General features: G+C 42.4%; 1 protein-coding gene across 1 annotated transcript in view; it reads left to right on the forward strand.

The window, feature by feature from the left end:
- Nucleotides 1-17,248: 17,248 nt before the first annotated feature.
- Nucleotides 17,249-22,123, forward strand: part of LOC115005112 (voltage-gated potassium channel subunit beta-2-like) — an 82,197-nt gene continuing 77,322 nt past the window's right edge. Inside the window, exons 1-2 of the mRNA XM_029426920.1 lie at nucleotides 17,249-17,589; nucleotides 20,591-20,634. Of these exons, the coding sequence (XP_029282780.1) occupies nucleotides 17,249-17,589; nucleotides 20,591-20,634 (385 nt within the window). The remainder of the gene's footprint in view (nucleotides 17,590-20,590; nucleotides 20,635-22,123) is intronic.

A 22,123-nucleotide genomic window follows, 5' to 3' on the forward strand; every position in this document is an offset into this window, starting at 1 on the left:
CTCCATGAGCATAGGCTGAGTCTGTGTATACGTTTACTCTCTTGCCTTCTCCATGTTTTAACGCTTGTGTTAACGCAACTATTTCTGCTAGCTGCACAGAGGCTGGTTGTGGAATGATGCAAGCTTCCAATGTTATTATCTGTTTCCCATTTTGTTGCACCACAGCATAAGAAGCCACATTTCCTTCTTCTCCTTTATAGCAACAGCCGTCACTATATATGGTTTGCTCTGGATCTTGAAGTGGCTCTGCTTCCAAATTTGACCTTATCTTGAGGTCCTGTTGTGAGACGAATGCACAGTCATGAGCGTCGTGGTTTTTTGAATTTAGTCCTGTTGCCATGTTAATTGTCTCTGTCACATATGTGATGTGTGGTTTAGTCAGCACTTCTTCAATTTGTATTTTCCTGACTGGTGAAAAAGTGAAAGCTTGTGAGTTTAGAAAAGCCACTACTCCATGCGTAGTGTTTACTTTGAGTGGATGGCACATCACCACGTGTGCCGTCTTCTTGATTGTCTTTGCCAATGCAGCCAAGTGTCTTGCACAACCTGTTTGTCCTAGCTCCACACTGTCCAATTTTGAGCTGTGGTACATCAGCACATGTCTCTCTCCCCCTTTTTTCTGGAACAGAACTCCATTTATCATCCCTTCTGTTTCAGAAACATCCAAATGAAAGTCAGCATTTTAGTCTGGGGAGCAGAGATGGGCAGCTTGTCCCAAGGCTTGCTTGGTCTTGGTGAAGGCTTCCTCGCCTTCTATGGTCCAGATAAGTTCAGCGGTGAGGTTTCTGTTTCCTGCTTCCGCAAGCATGTCTCTGAGAGGTTGGGTCAGATTGACGTACTCTGGTACATGAGTTCTGCTATAACCCGTCAGACCGAGAAATGCTAGCATGTGTTGTACAGTCTTTGGTTTGCCATGTGACAGGATTGAGGTCCTTTGTGCATTGGTTAAGGTCAGACTGTTTGCAGAAATTAGTCTTCCTAAGAAGGTGACTGATCTTCTGGCGACTTGTGTTTTCTCTTTCTTCACCTTGTATCCTGCTCTTGCAAGTAGTGCAAGGAGATTAGCTGTAGCTTCTACACACGACTCAGCAGTAGTACCTGCGAGCAGCAAGTCGTCAACGTACTGGATCAGAGTTACACCCTGTGGTAGGTGTAACATGGTTAAATCCCTTTTCAGAGCTTGATTGAACAAACCTGGGCTATCTTTGTACCCTTGTGGCATTCTGTTGTAGGTGAATCTCTGTCCTTTGTATGTGAATGCAAACAGGTCCTGTACTTCAGGATCCAATTGTAAACAAAAGAAAGCGTTTGCCAAGTCTATTACAGTGAAGAACTTGTGTTCAGGGTTCAGATTTTGTAGCGCCACATAGGGGTCTGGTACAGGGATGTGTTGTGAAACGGTGGCTGAATTGATTCTTCTTAGATCATGAACCATTCTCCAGCCTTTGTTGCCTGCTTTCGGGACTGGCAAAATAGGAGTGTTCCAGGTGGAGTTTGAGGGTCTGATTACTCCTGCACCTAGAAGACCAGCGATTGTTGCTCCTATACCTTCAATCTGTTCCTCCTTGAGGTTGTATTGTGGCAACCAACATGACATCTGCCCAGGTCTCAGAGTGACTGAGACCTGATGATTAGGTACATAACCCACATCATAGTCTCCAGTAGCCCACAGATAGTGTGGTATTGTCTTTAGGGTTTCTTCGGTGTCAGGATGGTTGGTGTGTTCTCTCCCATGATCCCTTTCCAGTTCGTGTTGTTCCAAGATGCCAACATCCATACTGTGATGAGTTATTTTCCACATGGTCTCGTCGTCAGATTTCCATACGCGGGCAATGTTGGTAGGGAGCCAGTTCATTGTTCTGGCTTTTTTGACCATGGGACCTAAAGATCTTGCTTCAGCTCCTACTGCCAGTGCCAGTGTGATGTGTGGCACGGCTTCAGTCGACAGTGCATACCATTGTTGCTGTTCTTTCTTGAGAGCACAATATGCAGCCACACCCTGAGGTCCTATATAAATGTCTTCGACCATCAGTTGCTCTCTCATTCTGTCTTTTTCTTCTTCCCAGGCTTGTTGGTACTCTTCGTCTGGTTGACGTAAGTAGTTGTAGGTGCAATGCAGAGGGTCAAGTGGAGGACCATATGGACCCAAAGTGTTGATCCAGGGTTTCCATTCCATGTAGGTCTTCTGAACTCCCGGAGCATCTTGTTCATCAGTCAACAGTCGGTTCCAGTACACTGTTGTTGTGACCTCTTCCATTTCACGATTTGGGCTGGCAGCCATTACCATAAGTCTTTGATCATTCTGGTAATGTCCATGCAGGGGTATTTGTCCTGGAAACTGTATAACCAACCCATCACAAGAACACAGAATTTGTGCTCCTGTCTTGACCAGCAGGTCTCTGCCCATTAGGTTTACAGGACATTTTGGGGAATATAGGAACGGATGTAGTAGGGATTTTTTACCAACTGCAGTAACCAATGGCACGGTATACTTTTGTTCTTCAGATCTTCCCGAGTATCCAACTATCCGAAGGGTTTTAGAGGAGAGAGGTGGTACTTTTCCCTTCAGGGAAGTCAGACAGGACGCTGTAGCTCCTGTGTCCACCATCAACTCCATCTTTTCTCCTTCTATTATACAGGTGACCATTGGTTCATTTTTAGCTGGAATAGCTTCACCTGCAGTTGGATCCTCTGGGCATCCTCATTGGTAGGATCCATCCCACTGCTGGGGCGGTTCCCAAGCAGAGAGAGGTAGTTGATGGATGTTTGGTGGGTTGCCACCTCTCCCATAACCTCTTTGTCCTCTCCCTCCTCTTCTATTGTTAGGGAGTCCCCTCCCACGCTGCATGTACTGTGGGGGCCCGTACCCCTGAGCACTTTGTTGACTTGGGCAATCTTTGATCCAATGGCTGGGATCTCCACAAACAAAGCACCCAGTAGGCCGGTCTTGTACTCTGGCTCTGTAGCGATTTCCTCCCGCTCTCCACTGTTCTCTGTGTGGCTCTGGCGGGTAGTAAGGCGGAGCACTAAACTGGACTGCACTGTTATAGGGATGAGCCCTGACCGGCCCTGTAGGGTAATAGGGATGAGCACTCATCTCCTGTGCAGCCTGTTGCTGCGCTCGCCCTTCTGCTTCGAATTCCACTGCAGCTGGAGAACCCATCACCATTTGTCTCTTCTCTCTCTTAAGCCTTGAAGCCTCGCTGTCTTTTTCAGCCACTTGCATCCTTAGCAATCTCTTGGTAAGCACATTCACTTCATCGTTTTTTTCTCCTTCTGTTTTCCTGTTCTTAAGGTCGTGGTGTACTAGGTATTCTCTCCATTCCTCATTAGACTTTGTGTCTAGTCCCACCACATCCTCCAGTTGTTCTTGAACTCGAGGAGGCAGGGCCTTTATCACTGCATTTCTCCATAGCATGGTGACTGCTGGGGTGGAGTCATGTCTCTCTCCAGTGCTATCTATCCAGGTACCTTCGCTCCTTTTTAAGAAAAGATGCATGTCTTCTTCAGTTCCTTTCTTCAGGCTGGACAAAGCTGTCAGGCTGTGAGTGGTGGGGTAGGTGTCTCTCAGGGCAGTCCAGTAGAGATTCCTGTATGCATTGAACGACAGTTCATCAACCGCCCCACTGCATCCTGTTTTAGCATCAATTTCCCTCGCCTTCAGACTTCCTTCCAGTCTGGCGATGACACATCTCAAATCACCCACACACACTCGGTCTCCTGCATTATACTTTTCAAATTCCGAAATCCACTTTTGTCCTCCGCCGCTGAGGGGAGGAAGTTTGGACACCAAACTCTTCAAGTCCCGATGACTCCATGGTTGGTATATCATGTTCCCTCCTTGAGTCGCCATGAGGGGGGCCTGTAACCCTCTTACTTGATTCTGTCTTCTGGTTCTGCTAGCGATAGAGGCTTTATCAGCCACTGTCATGCTTCCTTCCAGTATGGTGTATTTCGTTAGGCCGTCTTCTGTACCTAAGTTCTTTCTGCTGGGATCCTTTTCTGCATCCCCTTGGAATCCTCCCGCTTGTGATGCGCCCTTCTCAACATTGCCATTTTGACCTCCCCAGTCCTTCTCCCTTGCTGATCCAATCCCTTGTGTCCCACTATTTCCCACGTATTGATGATAGTTTGTTCTATTCAATAGCTCAGCCATTCCTTGTGATCCCTTTTCCTTTCTTCTGTCTCCACTCATTTGTCTTGCTTCTTTGTCCATGGTCATGCTCTCCAGACCTCCAGAGGAATTTTGAAGTGACTGGGCATGATATAGTGATTGGGCAGGCTGAGAGGTCTGGGCAGGCTCCAAGATACTCTGGGGCAAGTGCCTTGGAACTGGGGTAGAGAGAACATCCTTTTGGAACCCTTCTCTTTCATGTTCATGCTGTGTTCCCTCATGCTGTGTTCCACCATTCTCTGTTCCTCGTCTGAGAGTTTTGTGAGTTGTTTCAGCACGGATCCCATACGTGCGCTTCTCTCACTTTCCTCGACTTCCAAAACTCCTCCACTCACCTTGTACACGGGTGCTTGAATGGAAGTGGAACGAAAAGGATTGCTATTGGATGAGTATGCCGGAGGGTCGGCAACTTGGGACAAATCTGGGTAGAGCTGAGGAGTTTGAGAGATGTGTGCCTTCTGATCTTTGTTGTCATCTTTTGTCTCTCCCGCTTCCTTGACCACGCAGATTGTACCCTCCGCAGTTGGTGGTACATATTTAAGATGGAAAAGAAGACTCACGACTCGAGCCTTCTTCTTTTCAGCTTTCTGAAATGCTCTATATGCAGCGCCGAATCGTCTTTTTCCCGCTTTCTCCCAGGCTGTAGCATGTTGCAGATATTCTCCGTTTTCATAGTCAACAACTGCTTTTCGTTGTCTTGCAGTAAGACCTGGCTTGTCATCTTCTGAGATTAGTCTTCTTGTTTGCCACAGCTGGAACAGCTCTTCCATCTTTTCTCTGATTTTCCTTCTTCAGCAGGTTCAGTGGAGGCTTCCAGCCTTTTGAACATTGTCACTTTCAAGTCCGCTGTGGTTACAGTCTTGACTGGTTTTGGGTCCCCCTTGTCCGCCATTGTAACTGATGTACACAGTATCCCACTAAAGGACAAATGTTGTTTATTTTTAAATCCCTGATTTCTAAAAAAAATTTAACTTTAAAAAAATGGTTTAAACAAAACAAAATTTGATTCTAAAAACAAATTTGTAATATTAAAATTGGGTTAAACAAAAACCAAACTTTAGCTCAAAAGCAAAAATAAAATGAATGTTAATCAAAGTAGCTCTTTTTGTCTTCTAATATTTTGTCTAAAAATAAATGAAAGCGAAGTTTTAATCAAAATAAATGTTCAATTAATCAATGTTAGTGAACAAAATGTTAATCTGAAAATCTAAATGAAAATTGCAATAAAAAATGTAATGAATTGTTTAATTGTTGATTAGAAAAATGTTAATCAAAAATGTTTCTATTTTTCAAACAGAAATGTCAATTTGCAAAAATATCTTTTAATCAAAAGATATAAAAATTGTAATAAAAATTAATGAACAGAAATTTTAATGAAAAAATAAATGTTCAATTGGTCACTCAATATTAGAGAAAAATTAATCAAGACTGTCTTAATTCAAAGGTCCATCTACTCTATCCTTGGTTTTCAATTGCTGGTGCACGATTTTAAATTTAGGTGCACTTCAATTGCCGTCCTACAGGTGGAGGTGTTTAAATTTTGTAAAGTTTCTATAAACTTTTAGTTGTAGTCTCAATTTTGTCTACCAGAGGCATTTAGCTATCAACCGGATGTGGGTTTTTTTGTTGAATTCCCACCGGATGAAGAAGGATAGAAAATGGAGGTTTCTTTGTTCTAAATTTTCTCTCCTTCCAGTTTGGAGAAAACTCACATCTTTGGTTTAATCACTCGGTCACTACATCACTTATGCATTTTATTTCCACCCAAAATGCTCCAGTGTAAGACTCAAGGTTTAGTTTATCACAATTTACTTTCTCATTCCTCGTAACATCAAGTAGGCGGAATTAGCGACCCAGCATCACTTGGCCACAGTTAGCTGGTCCTAATCTCTGAGGCCTTTCACAAAAACGTCTCCTTCTTTCACGTTTTTCCAACTTAAAACTACTTCACATACACTCCACGGTTCTCTTTGATTTCACAACCGTCCACCAGTCAGTTTGAACAGTTTTCACCTGTTCTACAAACTCCAATGCATTAGCTAAATATCAGCGTTAGCTTAGCCTCGCCTTAGGCCTGCTTGAGACACACTTTACTCACAACAATACAACAATACAACAATACATACAAATCTTAACATTCTTATTTTACACTATGCTGTCCAAAGGAGATGATATATAACGTCTCTGAGACTATGAGGCGATCGTCATCGGTGTCACGTAATTCAGGCTTATAATCAATATTCTCCTTTCGCTACAACACTAGCTTCTAATGCTAGGCTTCCCTTAAGTCTTGTAATTAAACTATACCTATTTGCCTTCCGTAGGACTTCTTTAACATTTAACTAACTAAGTTTTCTTAGCTACCTTCCTTAGGTATTTTCATATTAAACTAAATCAATGCAAGCTTACCGTAAGCTTTATCCAGTACCAGACCAGACACCCACCTTGGGCTTTCTTTGAGTAAATATAAGCTCACCATGAGCTCTAACCAGTACCTATGCTGGAGCCCTCCATAGGCCTTTTTTTGAGTAAATATAAGCTCACCATGAGCTCTAACCAGTACTATGCTGGAGCCCTCCATAGGCTTTTCTTTGAGTAAATATAAGCTCACCATGAGCTCTAACCAGTACTATGCTGGAGCCCTCCATAGGCTTTTCTTTGAGTAAATATAAGCTCACCATGAGCTCTAACCAGTACTATGCTGGAGCCCTCCATAGGCTTTTTTAATAATTACCGTTAAACACAATTAATATTTTCAATACTCGCTCTTATCACATGTATTTCAGCATTCAAGATTGCTTTTTATCGTTGAACAGCAGTTGTATTAGCTATGACCGTCGAACATTGTTGCTGGCATTCATTAATAAGTTTTCCTAATCTACCTGCAGTGAATATTTGATTTAACCGGTGTTCACTCTCACCTGATCTTGTGCACGTGCAATGAATACCAGACAACGATACTCGGCAATCGTTCTTCACTTCTCCTTGCAGGAGCCCACCCAGGGACGCCAATTAAAGGTGGTAAAAGTTGAAGAACTCGGAGCTTGAATGTCGAATCAAAACAGCAATCCTCTGGTTCAATCGATATATTTATTAACATGATAAGTCAAACATAGAAAATACTCTCAGCTGAGGACACAATTCGCATCGCCGTTTCCACAGACTGAACGCTCAAAGAACCCCAGTTTACTGTCTGACGGCTCCGCTCTAGTGTGAACAAAGAGTTGTAAAACATTGCATCTAATACATGGAGTAGGCGTTGATCTTCTCCTCATTGGTCCCCGTTGGCACCATCACGCTCCTCCGTCAGCAATCAGGAAGTGATGGTTTGTTGACCTGTTTTCTTAAAGGGGAAGTGCCCCTATTATGTTTGTAATACATTCAGTGCAGAAAATACATAATTGTGCAGAAACATATTCGTAGTGTAGCAATATATATTGATTGAGGTAGACAAATACATATGATAGTCTTTCCAGTGTGGATTAATACAATCAGGAGTAATTTACTTCACACATCCTATTACTCCTGTATTAGCTGCTCTGCACTGGCTCCCGGTAAACACAGAATATAATTCAAAATCCTTCTCCTGACTTACAAACAATTAATGGCCAGGCTCCAGCATATCTTAAAGATCTCATAGTACCTTATAAACCAACTAGAGCATTGCGCTCCCAGACTGCAGGGTTACTTGTAGTTCCTAGAGTCTCTAAGAGTACAATGGAGCCAGAGCCTTCAGCTATCAAGCTCCTCTCCAGTGGAACCAGCTTCCAGTTTGTGTTCGGGAGGCAGGCACCCTCTCCACATTTAAGAGCAGGCTAAAGACTTTCCTTTTTGATAAAGCTTATAGTTAAGGGTGGCTCAGGTTTGCCTTGGATCAGCCCCTAGTTATGCTGCTATAGGCTTAGACTGCCGGGGACACCTCCCTGCTCTCCTCCCCTCCCTCTCTCCTCTCCCTCTCTATCTGTATGCATTTATGTAAATGTATGTTACTAACACAGCATCCGGGGCATCATCCCCGGAGTTTCTGTGTCTTTTATGTGGCAGGTTGCCACTGAAAAGATTTACGTCTGGATCATGAATCGTGGCTGCGCCTGCTTCCCTGGTCCTGCTGGACACCGGGAAGCCTTTTTGACATTTTCCTTGATTCATCCATACTTTCTCTTTTTTCAACACAACATAATTTCAAAATTTTGAATGTTGTATTTGTACTTGTTGTTTATCCTGTACTACTACTAGGTCGTCCTCAGACGGGCCCTCCATCGGTGCTTCCAGTCATCCCGATCCTCCATGCATCTGGCTAGCTCGCCAGTATTTTCTGCTCCCGCATCTTTCCTGAGTACATCCACGTATGTTATTGCGGGACGCCCTCGTGATCAGTGCCCGTGTGTTGGCTCCCACAGCACAAGTTTGCTCGCTGGCAGCTCTTGGTGTCTCTGGCAGTGACCTGCCAGCCTCATTCTCCTCACTGCTGTTTTCTCACCCACCCTTAGCGCCCCCCCCATACAAGTGCGTGTCGGTGACATGCTCATCCTTGTTGATGCCAAGTACCACACGCAGCATTCTCGTGTAGCACCCATCTAGGGATTTCTGCAGGGTGGGCTTCAGGGTCCAGCATTCACTGCCATACAGGAGAACAGACTCCACTGTTCCATGGAAGAAGCTGAGTTTCATTTGTCGGGGGAGGTTGGAGTTCCACACACAGGTCATGCCGTTCAGGGCCCTCCATGCAAGCGCCTTCCTCACTTTAAGGTCTTGCTCGGACGAGAGTCTAAGGACAGAGGGTGTCGCATCCTGTACAGTCTGTAAAACACACTGAGACAAATGTATAATTTGTGATATTGGGCTATATAAATACATTTGATTTGATTTGACTTGAAGCGCCCTCAGCTGAAGGCATTTTATGTGATGTGTGAGTGGGCGGGCTCTATTAGGTAATTAGCTGATTGATGGGTAATGTGTTGGCAGGTTACAATACTGAAGGATGTATTGGTAGTTTGTTGTTTTGAGGGTACAGTATTTGTGTTAACATGTTGAAGAATGTACTGAGGCCTTGTGATGTTTAAGATGAGATTTAAACAATGTATATTCTTGTAAACTTTTAAACTCTCTGTTCTGGAGTGCCAACCTGATTGGCTGGTTTGAACTGAGAGGGTGGCCTCTATGGCTATATATGTTTATGGTTTTTCCTTTGTTAGGGGGGGACAAAAAACAGCACAAGTACCAGACAGGAGAAGAAAGAATGTTTTGTTTCATTGATTCATATTAATTGTTTTTTGGGATGGCTGGAAAATAAAACTCCTTATTTTCCAAGTGAACCTCTCTGCCAGAGTAATGTTGTCTTTTCGTCACGTTTGACGCTACCCTGCACCTCACCTTGCAACATAACTGAATACATGAAATAACTCTCTTTAATTGGCCGTGTTTCCACCATTCAAAAAAAAAATCTCCTGAAAATGAACTATTTATCTGCCATAACCCCTGTTAATCTACCCATGGGCTGGTTCTCCTGCCGAAATTCGACCGTCACCTTATTCAACTATAAAGGTAGAATGCACAAATAAAACGAACTACACTCCAAAAACTTCCTCTTCCACCATCTCCAGTATATCTGACACTGGATAAACAACTCCAAAACCAATTCACAAGTAAATTATGTTTTAACACAGGCAGGAGTCAAAATCAACATTGTGAAAGGCAATTGATGACTTTGTGCAGCAGATTACTGTACGTACAGTCCAAAATCAGAAGTCCTGGATAAACGTTGAGGTCCGTGCTAAACTTAAAGCACATCGCGCAGAGTGGTGGTGATTTAGAGGAGTACAGGAATTCCAGGTACTCACTCCGGAGAACTATTAGCTGTGCAAAAAGACAATATACCACCAGTGTACACCAGACACCGGGCTGGGGATCAAACCACCGACCGTCCGATCCACCACCAGTGTCTCCTTCTCCAGTCCTCTCACCCATCTTCACCACCAGTGTCTCCTTCTCCAGTCCTTTCACCGACACACCTTCACCTCCAATGTCTCCTTCTCCAGTCCTTTCACCGACACATCTTCATCACCAGTATCTCCTTCTCCAGTCCTCTCACCGACACATCTTCACCACCAGTGTCTCTTTCTCTAGTCCTCTCCCAGACATATCTTCTCCAGTCGTCTCCCAGACACATCTTCTCCAGTCCTCTCCCAGACACATCTTCTCCAGTCCTCTCCTAGACACATCTTCTCCAGTCCTCTCCCATCCCAGACACATCTTCTCCAGTCCTCTCCCAGACACATTTTCTCCAGTCCTCTCACAGACACATCTTCACCACCAGTGTCTGTGGCTGTCTGTCTTATTGATAGCTGTCAGTTTTAGGTAATGTCACGTCATGCAGATGCAGAGAGACAGTGGGTTTTGTAGGAAATAATTACTGAGGTCTGGACCTCTGTGACCTCATAGCTGTGACCTCACAGCCATCGGTACACCAGTATTAAATACGGTTACCAGTATTATTTTGCCCGTACATGCATTCTCAAGGTGTTAATTATCTCTTCATTAGTAAGGATTACTGATAGATTACTCGCTATAGTATCACACTTCCTAAATATAATTTAATGTGTTGTATATTCAAAATGTGTATGTATATATGTATGTGTATATAAATATGTATTTATATACACACACACATACATATTTATATAGTATATTACATTATACATAATTAATTTGCAGCCCCAAAATGCACTGATAACATAATAAAATATGTAGGTAGAATGCAAACATGAATGTAGTATGCATAATGAGAAGTAATATTAATCTAAACATCACTTACATAGAACCGGTCTGTCAATGTGAAGTCTCAAAAAGAAGCACATGATGCTGCGATCTAAATGTAAGAAACAGATGAGAAACAAAGTTATTGACATCTATCAGTCTGGAAAGGGTTACAAAGCCATTTCTAAGGCTCTGGGACTCCAGCGAACTACAGTGAGAGCCATTATTCACAAATGGAGAAAACTTGGAACAGTGGTGAACCTTCCCAGGAGTGGCTGGCCTACCAAAATTCCTCCAAGAGCGCATCAACAACTCATCCAGGAGGTCATGAAAGAACCCAGACTAACATCTAAAGAACTGCAGGCCTCACTTGCCTCAGTTAAGGTCAGTGTTCATGATTCCACAATAGATAGATTGATACTTTATTCATTCCGAGGGAAATTTAATAACAAAGACACTGGGAAAAATTGCATCCATGAGAGAGTTGCAAGGCGAAAACCACTGCTGACCAAAAAGAACACAAAGGCTCGTCTCACATTTGCAAAAAAACATCTTGATGACCCCCAAGCCTTTCAGAATAATATTTTGTGGACTGATGAGTCAAAGGTGGGACTTTTTGAAAGAAATGGGTCCTGTTACATCTGGCATAAAGCTAACACAGCATTTCACAATAAGAACATTATACCAACAGTCCAACACAGTGGTGGTAGTGGTATGGGGCTGCTTTGCTGCTTCAGGACTTGCCATAATTGATGGAACCATGAATTCTGCTCTCTACCAGAAAATCCTGAAGTCCGGCCATCAGTTGTGACCTAAAGCTCAGGCGCAGTTGAGTTATGCAGCAGGACAATGATCCGAAGCACACAAAACAAGTCCACATCTGAATGGCTCAAAAGAAACAAAATGAAGGTTTTGGAGTGGCCTAGTCAAAGTCCTGATTTGAATCCGATTGAGATGCTGTGGCATGACCTTAAACAGGCAGTTCATGCTCGAAAACCCTCCAATGTGACTGAATTAAAACAGTTCTGCAAAGAAGAGTGGACCAAAACTCCTCCAAAGCGATGTAAAAGACTCATTGCCAGTTATCTCAAATGTTTGATTGCAGTTGTTGCCACCAAGGGTGGCACAACCAGTTAGGTTTAGGAGGGCAATTACTTTTTCAGATGGGTGATATACTGTAGGCTTTGAACAACTCTTTACCTTCAATAAATGAAATGATCATTTAAAAGCTGCATTCTGTGTTTACTCATGTTGTCTTTGTCTTATATTAAAATTAGTTGGATAATCTGAAACATTTAAATGTAACAAATAAGCAAAAATAGAAGAAATAGGGAAGGGGGCACATTTTCACACCACTGTATACACATAGGTGTAAACAGTTTGTAGCGCAGTAGGTAAAGTATACATAGTTAAAGTGACAGTAAAATAGTAAAGTGTTAACGTGATTAGCTCAGGAGTTCAAGAATTTAAGTCTGGTGGTGTGGGACCGGATGCTGTAACAAAGTCTAGAAGACTAATTAAAAGCCTTAGCATTTGACCAGTTGAAAAGAAAAAAACAGAAGAAATGGACATGAACTAGTTATTTTTAATCTGTGTGAACTGAACTTTAAGATAGCTCTTGTGGAGTGTCAACTTGCACAAAACTGGTCATAGTGGTAGTTATCCTTTAATAAATACACAGAAAAGTCTGAAAAGAGACACATCACTGTTGGAACAAGCAAAATCATGGTTTTTAGCATGTTTTCTGCAGTTACAGACAATCCCAAGCTTTTAGTGTAGATGCTAGTTTTAGTGCCAAGATAAATAATTTACCTGTGAGATTATTTTCTGGCATCTGCAGCGCAGGCAGGGCTGCTGATAGGACTCTTTGATGTCGTGTGACCAAGTAGGAGGGAGTGGAAAGCTCCTCCACCAACTACTTTGAAAAAAATCCAGATGCTGCTCTGCGAGGCATTGGGTAAAACACATACCGCTTTCTTTGGCCATCACCAAGCTCTATCATGAGCAGTGTAGTCCAGAACCCCTACATCGGCCGGATGCCAACCTCTCGGGTGAGTAGCTAAAAGTGTTAGGATGGATTGATTGAGTGGGATAAAATTATTGATGTTGCATGGATATGCTGCCCATGTCTGGACTACTATGGGACTGAGAAAAGGGAAAGATCCTGGTGGCCACAGATTTGATATTTGGTTCTCTATTATCTTTTTCTCTTGTTATTTTCTTTCTTGAGACACAGCTGTTCTTCTGCTCAGTCTCAGGGGAAAGTAGCTTAATGATATGTTCCATTTTTGTCATCAGGATATAGAAAGAGGGTCTTAAATTATTGAGCGCGAGGGGATTTTCTGGTATGTGCGCTCTTGCAGGTTAGAGAAATGGAGAGAGCAGAGATTGTACTCAGTATTTGTAATGTGTGGGTTTATGATCTTATCCATACCCGTCAACCCTCCCGTTTTTCCTGGGATTATCCCGTATTTTTACTTCCATCCCGTTTTTCTCCCGTTGAAATATTTCCCGTAATTATCCCGTATTTTTAACCTTGGATGGAGAGAGCAGAGATTGTACTCAGTATTTGTAATGTGTGGGTTTATGATCTTATCCATACCTGTCAACCCTCCCGTTTTTCCTGGGATTATCCCGTATTTTTACTTCCATCCAGTTTTTCTCCCGTTTAAATATTTTCCCGTAATTATCCCGTATTTTTAACCTTTCAAAAAAAAAAAAAAATTGGCGTATTAAAAAAGTGTAAAGTGTCCTTTGGTAGAGCAGATGGCAATATTATGTTCAACTTTAGCTGAAAAACGTTATCCGCCAGTAAACACACAGAAGAAGAAAACAGGAACAATAACACAGAAAAAGAAGACGACAACATATGGATGAGAGTCACAGTGAATGGGAGATAGATGGAGACGCAGTTGTACCTGCCAAAGTTAAAACTTTATGTAAGTACCAAATGGGTATTTAAATAAATTCCCTTATTTATTAAAAGCAGAGTCGGGAAAACTCATGCTTTTTGTAAAGTGTGCCATTCAGATTTTAGCATCGCACACGACGGAATAAGCGATGTTCGCCAGCAAGAAAAAATCGTCCAAGAACAAGCACGCCAAGAGGCACAAAAACATTCACTGTCAATGACTTCATTTGTGACAAGAACTGTGTCGGAGGCAGACCAAGTGACCAAAGCTGAGGAAAGATGTCGATGCTTTGCGTTAAAAATAATGTAGCATTCAGCTTCTGCATTGATTTCAGTCCCAGTGTAGCGGACATGTTTCCCGACTCTGCCATCTCAAGGAAGTACTCGTCAGGGAAAACAAAAGCCACACAACTCATCAATCATCAAATAAATTGATGATAACTCATCAAATAAAATACATAAATATTATAAACATGTCTGTACAAGTAATACATACTTTAAATAAACATGTATTTCCTGAATGTATATACCCGTCCCTTATGTGTTTACGTTTACATTGTATCGGTAGGGGCTGGGGGGCTGAGAGCTGTTAAAATATGGGCGGAGTCTGGCAAAAAAATTCCCTTATTTTAAAATTCCAATGTTGACAGGTATGATCTTATGAGCAATTCTACCACTATAATTTTACTTCTACTTTGTATAAAATCTTGGCCACATCCAGCCACGGGTGCCATCCTTAAAGGTATTTTCCTAGTTTCACAGTCAGAGGTGGGATGCTGTGCAACTCATGATTTTTGCATTCATTTGACCCAAACGCCGACCTATCCGGACCCGGAACGGTACTTCTATTTTAACGACGCATTTTATTTACTTTTTTTAGCTTTGCGCATTCACATTCACTCCGCTCTGTTTCTCGAAGGGCGGCGCTTCGCACACACCTACACACAAACAGAGGGGAGAAAAGGAGAGGGGTGAACTAGAGAATCACCGCACCGCTTCATAGCTGAGGATTCCTCTGTCCTCACATCTCTCACTCTCTTTTTACGAGGGCGGAGCTAAGACACGAGGATGAGATGCAAGTGAGGGAATGGGATGAACCTTGTGTTTTGTCACACACCTAAATCGCCTGTAGCTGCTCACAGGCGTGGTGGAAGCTGATTGGTAATGACACTGGCTGGCCGTATGCAAACACATTACTTGAAGCCTGACAAGATGGATTTTCGTGCAATATGTTATATCACGAGAATCCAGCAACTGTGCAATGTAAACTAACTACATTTTACACCAATTTCAAAATGCAGCAACTTTACAAGGACCGTTAGTGTAACTTCAAATTGAATAAGAAAGTGGTCTGACATAACAGTGTCAGGACAGACAGACGAGGACCCAGGAGCGCAATTTCGAGATCAAGGATTTATTGAAACACACACACAACAGGACCGAATGAGGCACGGCAGTAGTACAGTTCAGGGATATTCAAAACTCGTAGTCGTAAGACGGAAGGCAAGTCGGGTTTACCGGGGCTGGAGATCAGAGTAGTAGTAACAGGTCCGGGATCAAAGGGCGGCGGGCGGGCGGGCAGGGCAGGCAGGCAGGCAGGGTTCCGATGCAGGCTTGCAGACGATCTGACAAGTGTGGACTGAAAAACAGGGCTTTCTATACAGGGCATGATGAGTGGTAAATGCAGTGCAGCTGGTAGGTTAACGAGGGTGGAACAGAGACAGGTGGAGGTAATCAGACAGAGTAGAGAGAGCAGGGAGCAGAGTGGCACATAATTGAAAACAATTAGTGGTGTTACCAGGCAGGGAGAGGGCTCATGACAAACAGGTGTCACGGGAGAGACTGTCATGGCAAAAACCATCCTTTTCTGTGACAGCACTCCCACCAAATAATACTTGTACAGTCCTTTACCTTAAAATACCCTTCCCAAGGCAGATAATGCATAATTTACAATGGAAAGCATTTACAGAAGACACATTTAAAACAGCCATTCTGCCCTACAAAGGCAACAATTTAATTTCATAAAGATCTTCCTTATTCAGAAGTACTCTACCTTTGCATTTATTGTCTGCAAAATAATAAGGGATCATGTCAGCGTGAAAAGCATTAACTTGCATTTGATCTCACACCTTGTTGATTACAGTAAGCAATACACTGTATGGTAATCATTTTTAAGAATTAGACTGACAGGCATAACGTTAGCTTATGTTGAGAAAAATGCTTTCATTTTGTATGATTTACAATCTCTCTTAACTGGTTAGCCACAACGTTACGTTGGCTTGCACTAGTTATTATTTTCTGCTGTAATCTGCTATCCATTATCCATTTCCAGTAATCTCTCACCTGTGTCTAGAAATCTGTGTTTCTAAGCCATTTCTACCAACATTTTCCCTCGGGAAATAAAATAAAAGGCTAGTTTAGACTAACACCAACAAGATGTTTGCAATTTATTCGGAATACATAAAGTATCTGTATGATATAGCATATCGAGGCATGCATAAGGCATAAGGGTAATTTAAGCACGGAAAAACAGTAACTTTATGCGTGGGTAAACAAAGCATTCTAAGCGCATTGCCTTGGTTTCTCAAGAATTTTCTGTGGTTACAACCCACTATTTCCAACAACAAAAAAACTACACAGGAAAGAAAGTATATTTGTTTACATGACTTACCAAAATGAGGTTAAGGCCTTTGCATTTATATAGCAGTATTGCTACAATAATGTGTCCATTATCTCAGCCTCAACTCAATATGCAATTGACCAGATAATTGTAAAAGAGTAAATTGTGAAACTGTCAAAGGGTCATGTCTTTGAATTCTTCCTTCAACCAACAGTACTATGTCTTCCCAAAGTTAACTATCCTCATGCATGCCACAATTCCACAGATGTCCACTTAGGAATCCATATGTGAATATAGATCAAGCACCTTTTTTAAACAGCATTGTGTGCATGCTCATCTTTTCATCCAACAAACAGCAAAGCTTAACATACTTCACCTCACCTATACATTATTCAGTGCTTTTACTTCAATAATGCAGACAGCAGAGACAGAGCAGAGACCCTGAAACACAGTTATGATGATGTTAAAACCATGATGCACATGGCAGTGGGAAGGGATAAAAAGCTGCATACACAACCAACTATACTGGAGAGGGGAACGAAACAGGAACATGTTGGTATGTAAAGTCAGTGCGGTCACAAATGTTGGGATGCATGCGAACAGTGAGCATGGACCATGAGGACACACAGACGTGGAAAGTATGAATTGGCCTTAATTGTCCTGATGATGGACCGACCGACCGACCCACTCAGATCAGCAGAGGAACAGGTGGTATTTATTGTCATGGCTCTATCACATTATCACAGTTTGTTGTGACACCAGATTTTGTTTTGTCATCAACTTCTAGATGCCAAAGCCTGTGGGCAGTGGAGGGGTGCCACCTGGGAGTCGAGACAGTGGTGGGATATGTCGAAGCAATAGCATCAGCAGTGGAAATGGTGGGTCTGGAGGCAAGATACTGTCCCTGTCATCCATGAGTGAGAGTATGCACAGTGGCCTGAGCTGTTTCTTGTCAGAGCAAGCACTGGAGCAGGAAGAAAAGCAGCAGCGCAGCAGCCAGTTAGCAGAGTTTCAGCGCCTGAGAGAGGTTCGGGCAGCTGCTCAGCTCAAAAATCTGGAGGATTTCCTTCGGATGAACCATGTTTCCCTCAGGGACAGCATGTCTTACTCCACTGGCATGATTTACAGGTAAGATGAGGCCATACATGTATCTACAGTATATCTCAAAAGTGAGTACACCCTTTAGATTTTTGCAAATATTCTGTTATATCCTTTCAGGGGATAACATTATCCTACTGAAACTTTGATATAACTTAAAGTAGTCAGTGTGCTGCTTGAATAACAGTATAGATTTATTGTCCTTTGAAAATTACTCAGTACACAGCTGTTAATGTCTAAACAGCTGGCAACAAAAGTGAGTACACCCCATAGTGAACATGTCCTAATTGTGCCCAATGATGTTGTTTTCCCGCCCTGGTGTCATGTGACTCGTTAGTGTTACAAGGATTCAGGTGTAAATGATAAGCAGGGCTGTTAAATTTGGTGTTTTGGGCACAATTCTCTCTGAATGCTGGACAACATGGCACCTCATGGCAAGGAACTCTCTGAGCGGCTGAAAAAAAGGATTATTGCGCTTCACAAAGATGGCCTTGGCTATAAGAAGATTGCCAACACCATGAAAATGAGTTGCAGCACAGTGGCTAAGATCATACAGCGGTTTTCCAGGACAGGTTCCACTCGGAACAGGCCTCGCCAGGGTCGACCAAAGAAGTTGAGTCCACGTGCTCAGCGTCATATCCAGAGGTTGGTTTCCAAAAATAGACGTGCGAGTGCTTCCAGCATTGCTGCAGAGGTTGCAGAAGTGGGATGTCAGCCTGTCAGTGCCCAGACCATACGCCGCACACTGCATCAAATCGGTTTGTATGGCCGTCGCCCCAGACAGAAGCCCCTTCTGAAACCGATGCATAAGAAAGCCCGCAAACAGTTTGCTGAAGACAATGAATCCAAGAACATGAGTTACTGGAACCATGTCCTGTGGTCTGATGAGACCAAAATAAACCTGTTTGGGTCAGATGGTGTCCGGCGTGTGTGGCGGCACCCTGGTGAGGAGTACCAAGACAAATGTGTTTTGCCTACAGTCAAGCATGGTGGTGGCAGCATCATGGTCTGGGGCTGCATGAGTGCTGCCGGCACTGGGGAGCTGCATTTCATTGAGGGACACATGAATTCCAATATATACTGTGACATCCTGCAGCAGAGCATGATCCCCTCTCTTCGGAAACTGGGCCGTAGGGCAGTTTTCCAACATGATAATGACCCTAAACACACCTCCAAGATGACAACGGCCTTGCTGAAGAAGCTGAAGGTTAAGGTGATGGACTGGCCAAGTATGTCTCCAGACCTAAACCCAATTGAGCACATGTGGGGCATCCTGAAGAGGAAGGTGGAGGAGTGCAAGGTGTCCAACATCCGTGCGCTCCGTGATGTCGTCGTGGAGGAGTGGAAGAAGATTCCAGAAGCAACCTGTGCAGCTCTGGTGAATTCCATGCCCAGGAGGGTTAAAGCAGTGCTAGACATATTGACACTTTGGGCACAATTTAGACATGTTCACTATGGGGTGTACTCACTTTTGTTGCCAGCTGTTTAGACATTAACAGCTGTGTACTGAGTAATTTTCAAAGGACAATAAATCTATACTGTTATTCAAGCAGCACACTGACTACTTTAAGTTATATCAAAGTTTCAGTAGGATAATGTTATCCCCTGAAAGGATATAACAGAATATTTGCAAAAATCTAAAGGGTGTACTCACTTTTGAGATATACTGTATGTCCAACAAACCCATTATAAGTAATTAAGGAGTCATGCTGCCTTATAAAGACTAATTTGTTTCCCCTACAAAAAGTTAAATAAAATGGATCTTCTATCTTTTTGGTCAGGGAGACAGCCGTTCAGTGAAGGCCTGTACAGGAATGAGCTTAGCAGTGGCATTTGGTGGGTTGTGGTGGTCTAGTGGTCAGGCTTACAAATAGAATATCAAGCAAGACACTTAACCCGAGTTGCTCCTTGAAAAGAGCGTCTGCTAAATAACCTATAATGTATTTTGTTGGCAATCAACATTGTTGATCAAAACATATTATCTCTGATTTTACCAGTTATCATCAGATGCAGGAATTTCTCATTCAATTGAAAAAAACATATTAACGCGGGACGCACGCGGCAACATGGGGGTAACATGAAAGACGATCCAACAGAGAACACTGGGACAGACAGGGATATATACACAGACACTAAACAAGGGAACGAGACACAGCTGGGGGAAAAAGGCAAAGACACAAGGGCAGGGTGAATGGACACAGGAGGATCAAATCAACAATCACAGGGGGAGGGAAAAACACAAAGACAGGAAGTACAACCAGACATGACACAAGGGGAGTGAACTTTACAAAATAAAACATGAAACACAAAGCCAAGCTTGTGACAAAGCTGCCTAATAGGCATTAACACCGTGAAGTACTGAGGGAGAAAGGATAGCAAAAGTATTAACCCCAGCTATAGTGTGATATACTTAATGATCCCTTTGGATCTCTTAAAAAGCTTTTAGACATGATGCTCTGAAGGACGAATAAAGACTTAATAACTACGTTTCTCCTTGTTTTTTCCATATCAATACCTATGCGGTCCAGTCCACTAATTAATTTGTTTTTGACTGAAAGTATGGCAAGGGTGTTCATCCACCCCTCTCCTACTGTGTTTCGTGAAACTTTCTTGATGCAGTGCTCACAGGGTTGGCAAATGTTGCCTTGGTTCAATGGGCCATATACTACACACACAAGCTCTGTGCTGGGAAAAGACTTTAGGTACTTTGGACTATATACAGTCTGTGATCTTAACTCACATAAAGAAAGAGTTTAAAACACTTGCACCTGGATGCTGATGGACCAATAATGTGCAATAGACACATGGACCGTAAGCAGCGCTGCTCAGGCAGGCGCGGCTCGGCTCGGCTGTGGCTCGCAGTGTAGATGCTGTTTGTAGGACCAACCGTATTGGACCAACTGTATTGTACATAGAATATGTTAAACAAACAACAGCAGAAATTCAAACATGATTTCCCTGGAATATATTGATAATGTGATATATACTTTATGATTTGCCATTCTCACTGGACTGATTTTTTTGTCAACAGAAATATGGGGAAATCGGGGCTGAGGGTGTCCTGTCTTGGATTAGGTGAGTTTGGCATATACATGCAAGCCCATCTATAATGCTAATAATACTATGAATATCTACAGTAAAAAGAGACAAAATAATGGAATCAGCACCAAACAAATTCAAGTGCTATTCAGTTTGCAAGTCAAATATTAGAATTATAATTTCATTTATTTATGTAACACAAACAAAGTAACAAAGTGCTTTACAATAAATAAAAAAAAACAGTAGTAAAGCATGTACAAAATATAAAACAGGATAAAATAGATTAAATTGTTACTATGAATACCATAATTAAAAAAAAAGCCATATGACAAAAGTCAGTTTTAAGAAGAGATTTAAAAGAGGATCATGATCACTATCATGTTGCATCACGTAACATTGGGTGTTCTCTGTCTACAGTGAATCCGTTAAATATGCACTTCTGTTACATCATCATCATTAAAAATCACAAAACTATTAGCTGTGCATTCCAGATCAGACAGGAGACATAACCACTTAAAAGATGGGTGAGTGGTACCTACTATCTTCCAACATAAACACATATTTGATATTGTGATTATTTACATAAAATTACACAATATATCCAATAGCAACTTTCAGCACTCTGGCGATCTCCCTCCAGCCAGCTGTCACTTTATGTAGGTTTTAGTTGTAAAATGCGGAGTTATCATAAAGATAAGTCCTCATTCAAACTTCACAAATGAGAGGTTTCCTCGTCCATTGCAGCGTTATCAAAGTGAGCGACAGGGATAGGTTGAGAGCTCCACAGCTGATGGGGCCGGACAGCGAAGGTGACAAGTCTAGATTTTTTAACCATTTGTAGGGCCTTGCTGGAGGATCTCAAACATTGATCAGGCTCATATAGTAAGCAGATCACAGGTAACCAAGGAAGGGCAGTAAGGAATGGTGGTCTTAGTACAAGTTAAAAGCAGCATCATTGTGTGTCATTGGATGTTACATCCTCAGTGAGGCAGTACATTAAGATAAAACATTTGGGGTGCCGGCCTTTTAAAAGGACATACAGTTACGTATCATCTGCATATCAAGGAAAGTCTATACTATGTCTAGTCATGATTTGGCCCATGGGTAGCGTGTATATACTGTGGTAAATACCAGGGGACCAAGACTAGACCCCTGGGGGACCCAACAAAAGAGAGAAGCTTGAGAGGACGAGGTATCTCAAAGCATGACAAAGAAGGACTTGTTTGACAGATAAGACATAAACTAATACATGGCCACATAATTAACATTGTGGTCCACTCTGTCAAAGGGTGAGCTGAGAATAAAAATAAAAATTGTGGTAAGGATAAAGATTTCCCTAAAATTGGGCACTAAATTCAAAATGGCTGACTTCCTGTTGGTATTAGAGTATACCTCCACTTGGCTTTTCTGTACATCTTCATAAGGCTCATATACCTACCAATTTTCATCCATGTATGTAAAAGTTAAAGGTGGGGTCTTTCACTTTGAAATCTGTTAGGGGGAGGTATCGGTATATATAGTCCAT

This window comes from Cottoperca gobio, unplaced genomic scaffold, assembly GCF_900634415.1.
Source record: "Cottoperca gobio unplaced genomic scaffold, fCotGob3.1 fCotGob3_257arrow_ctg1, whole genome shotgun sequence".
Classification (NCBI taxonomy): domain Eukaryota; kingdom Metazoa; phylum Chordata; class Actinopteri; order Perciformes; family Bovichtidae; genus Cottoperca; species Cottoperca gobio.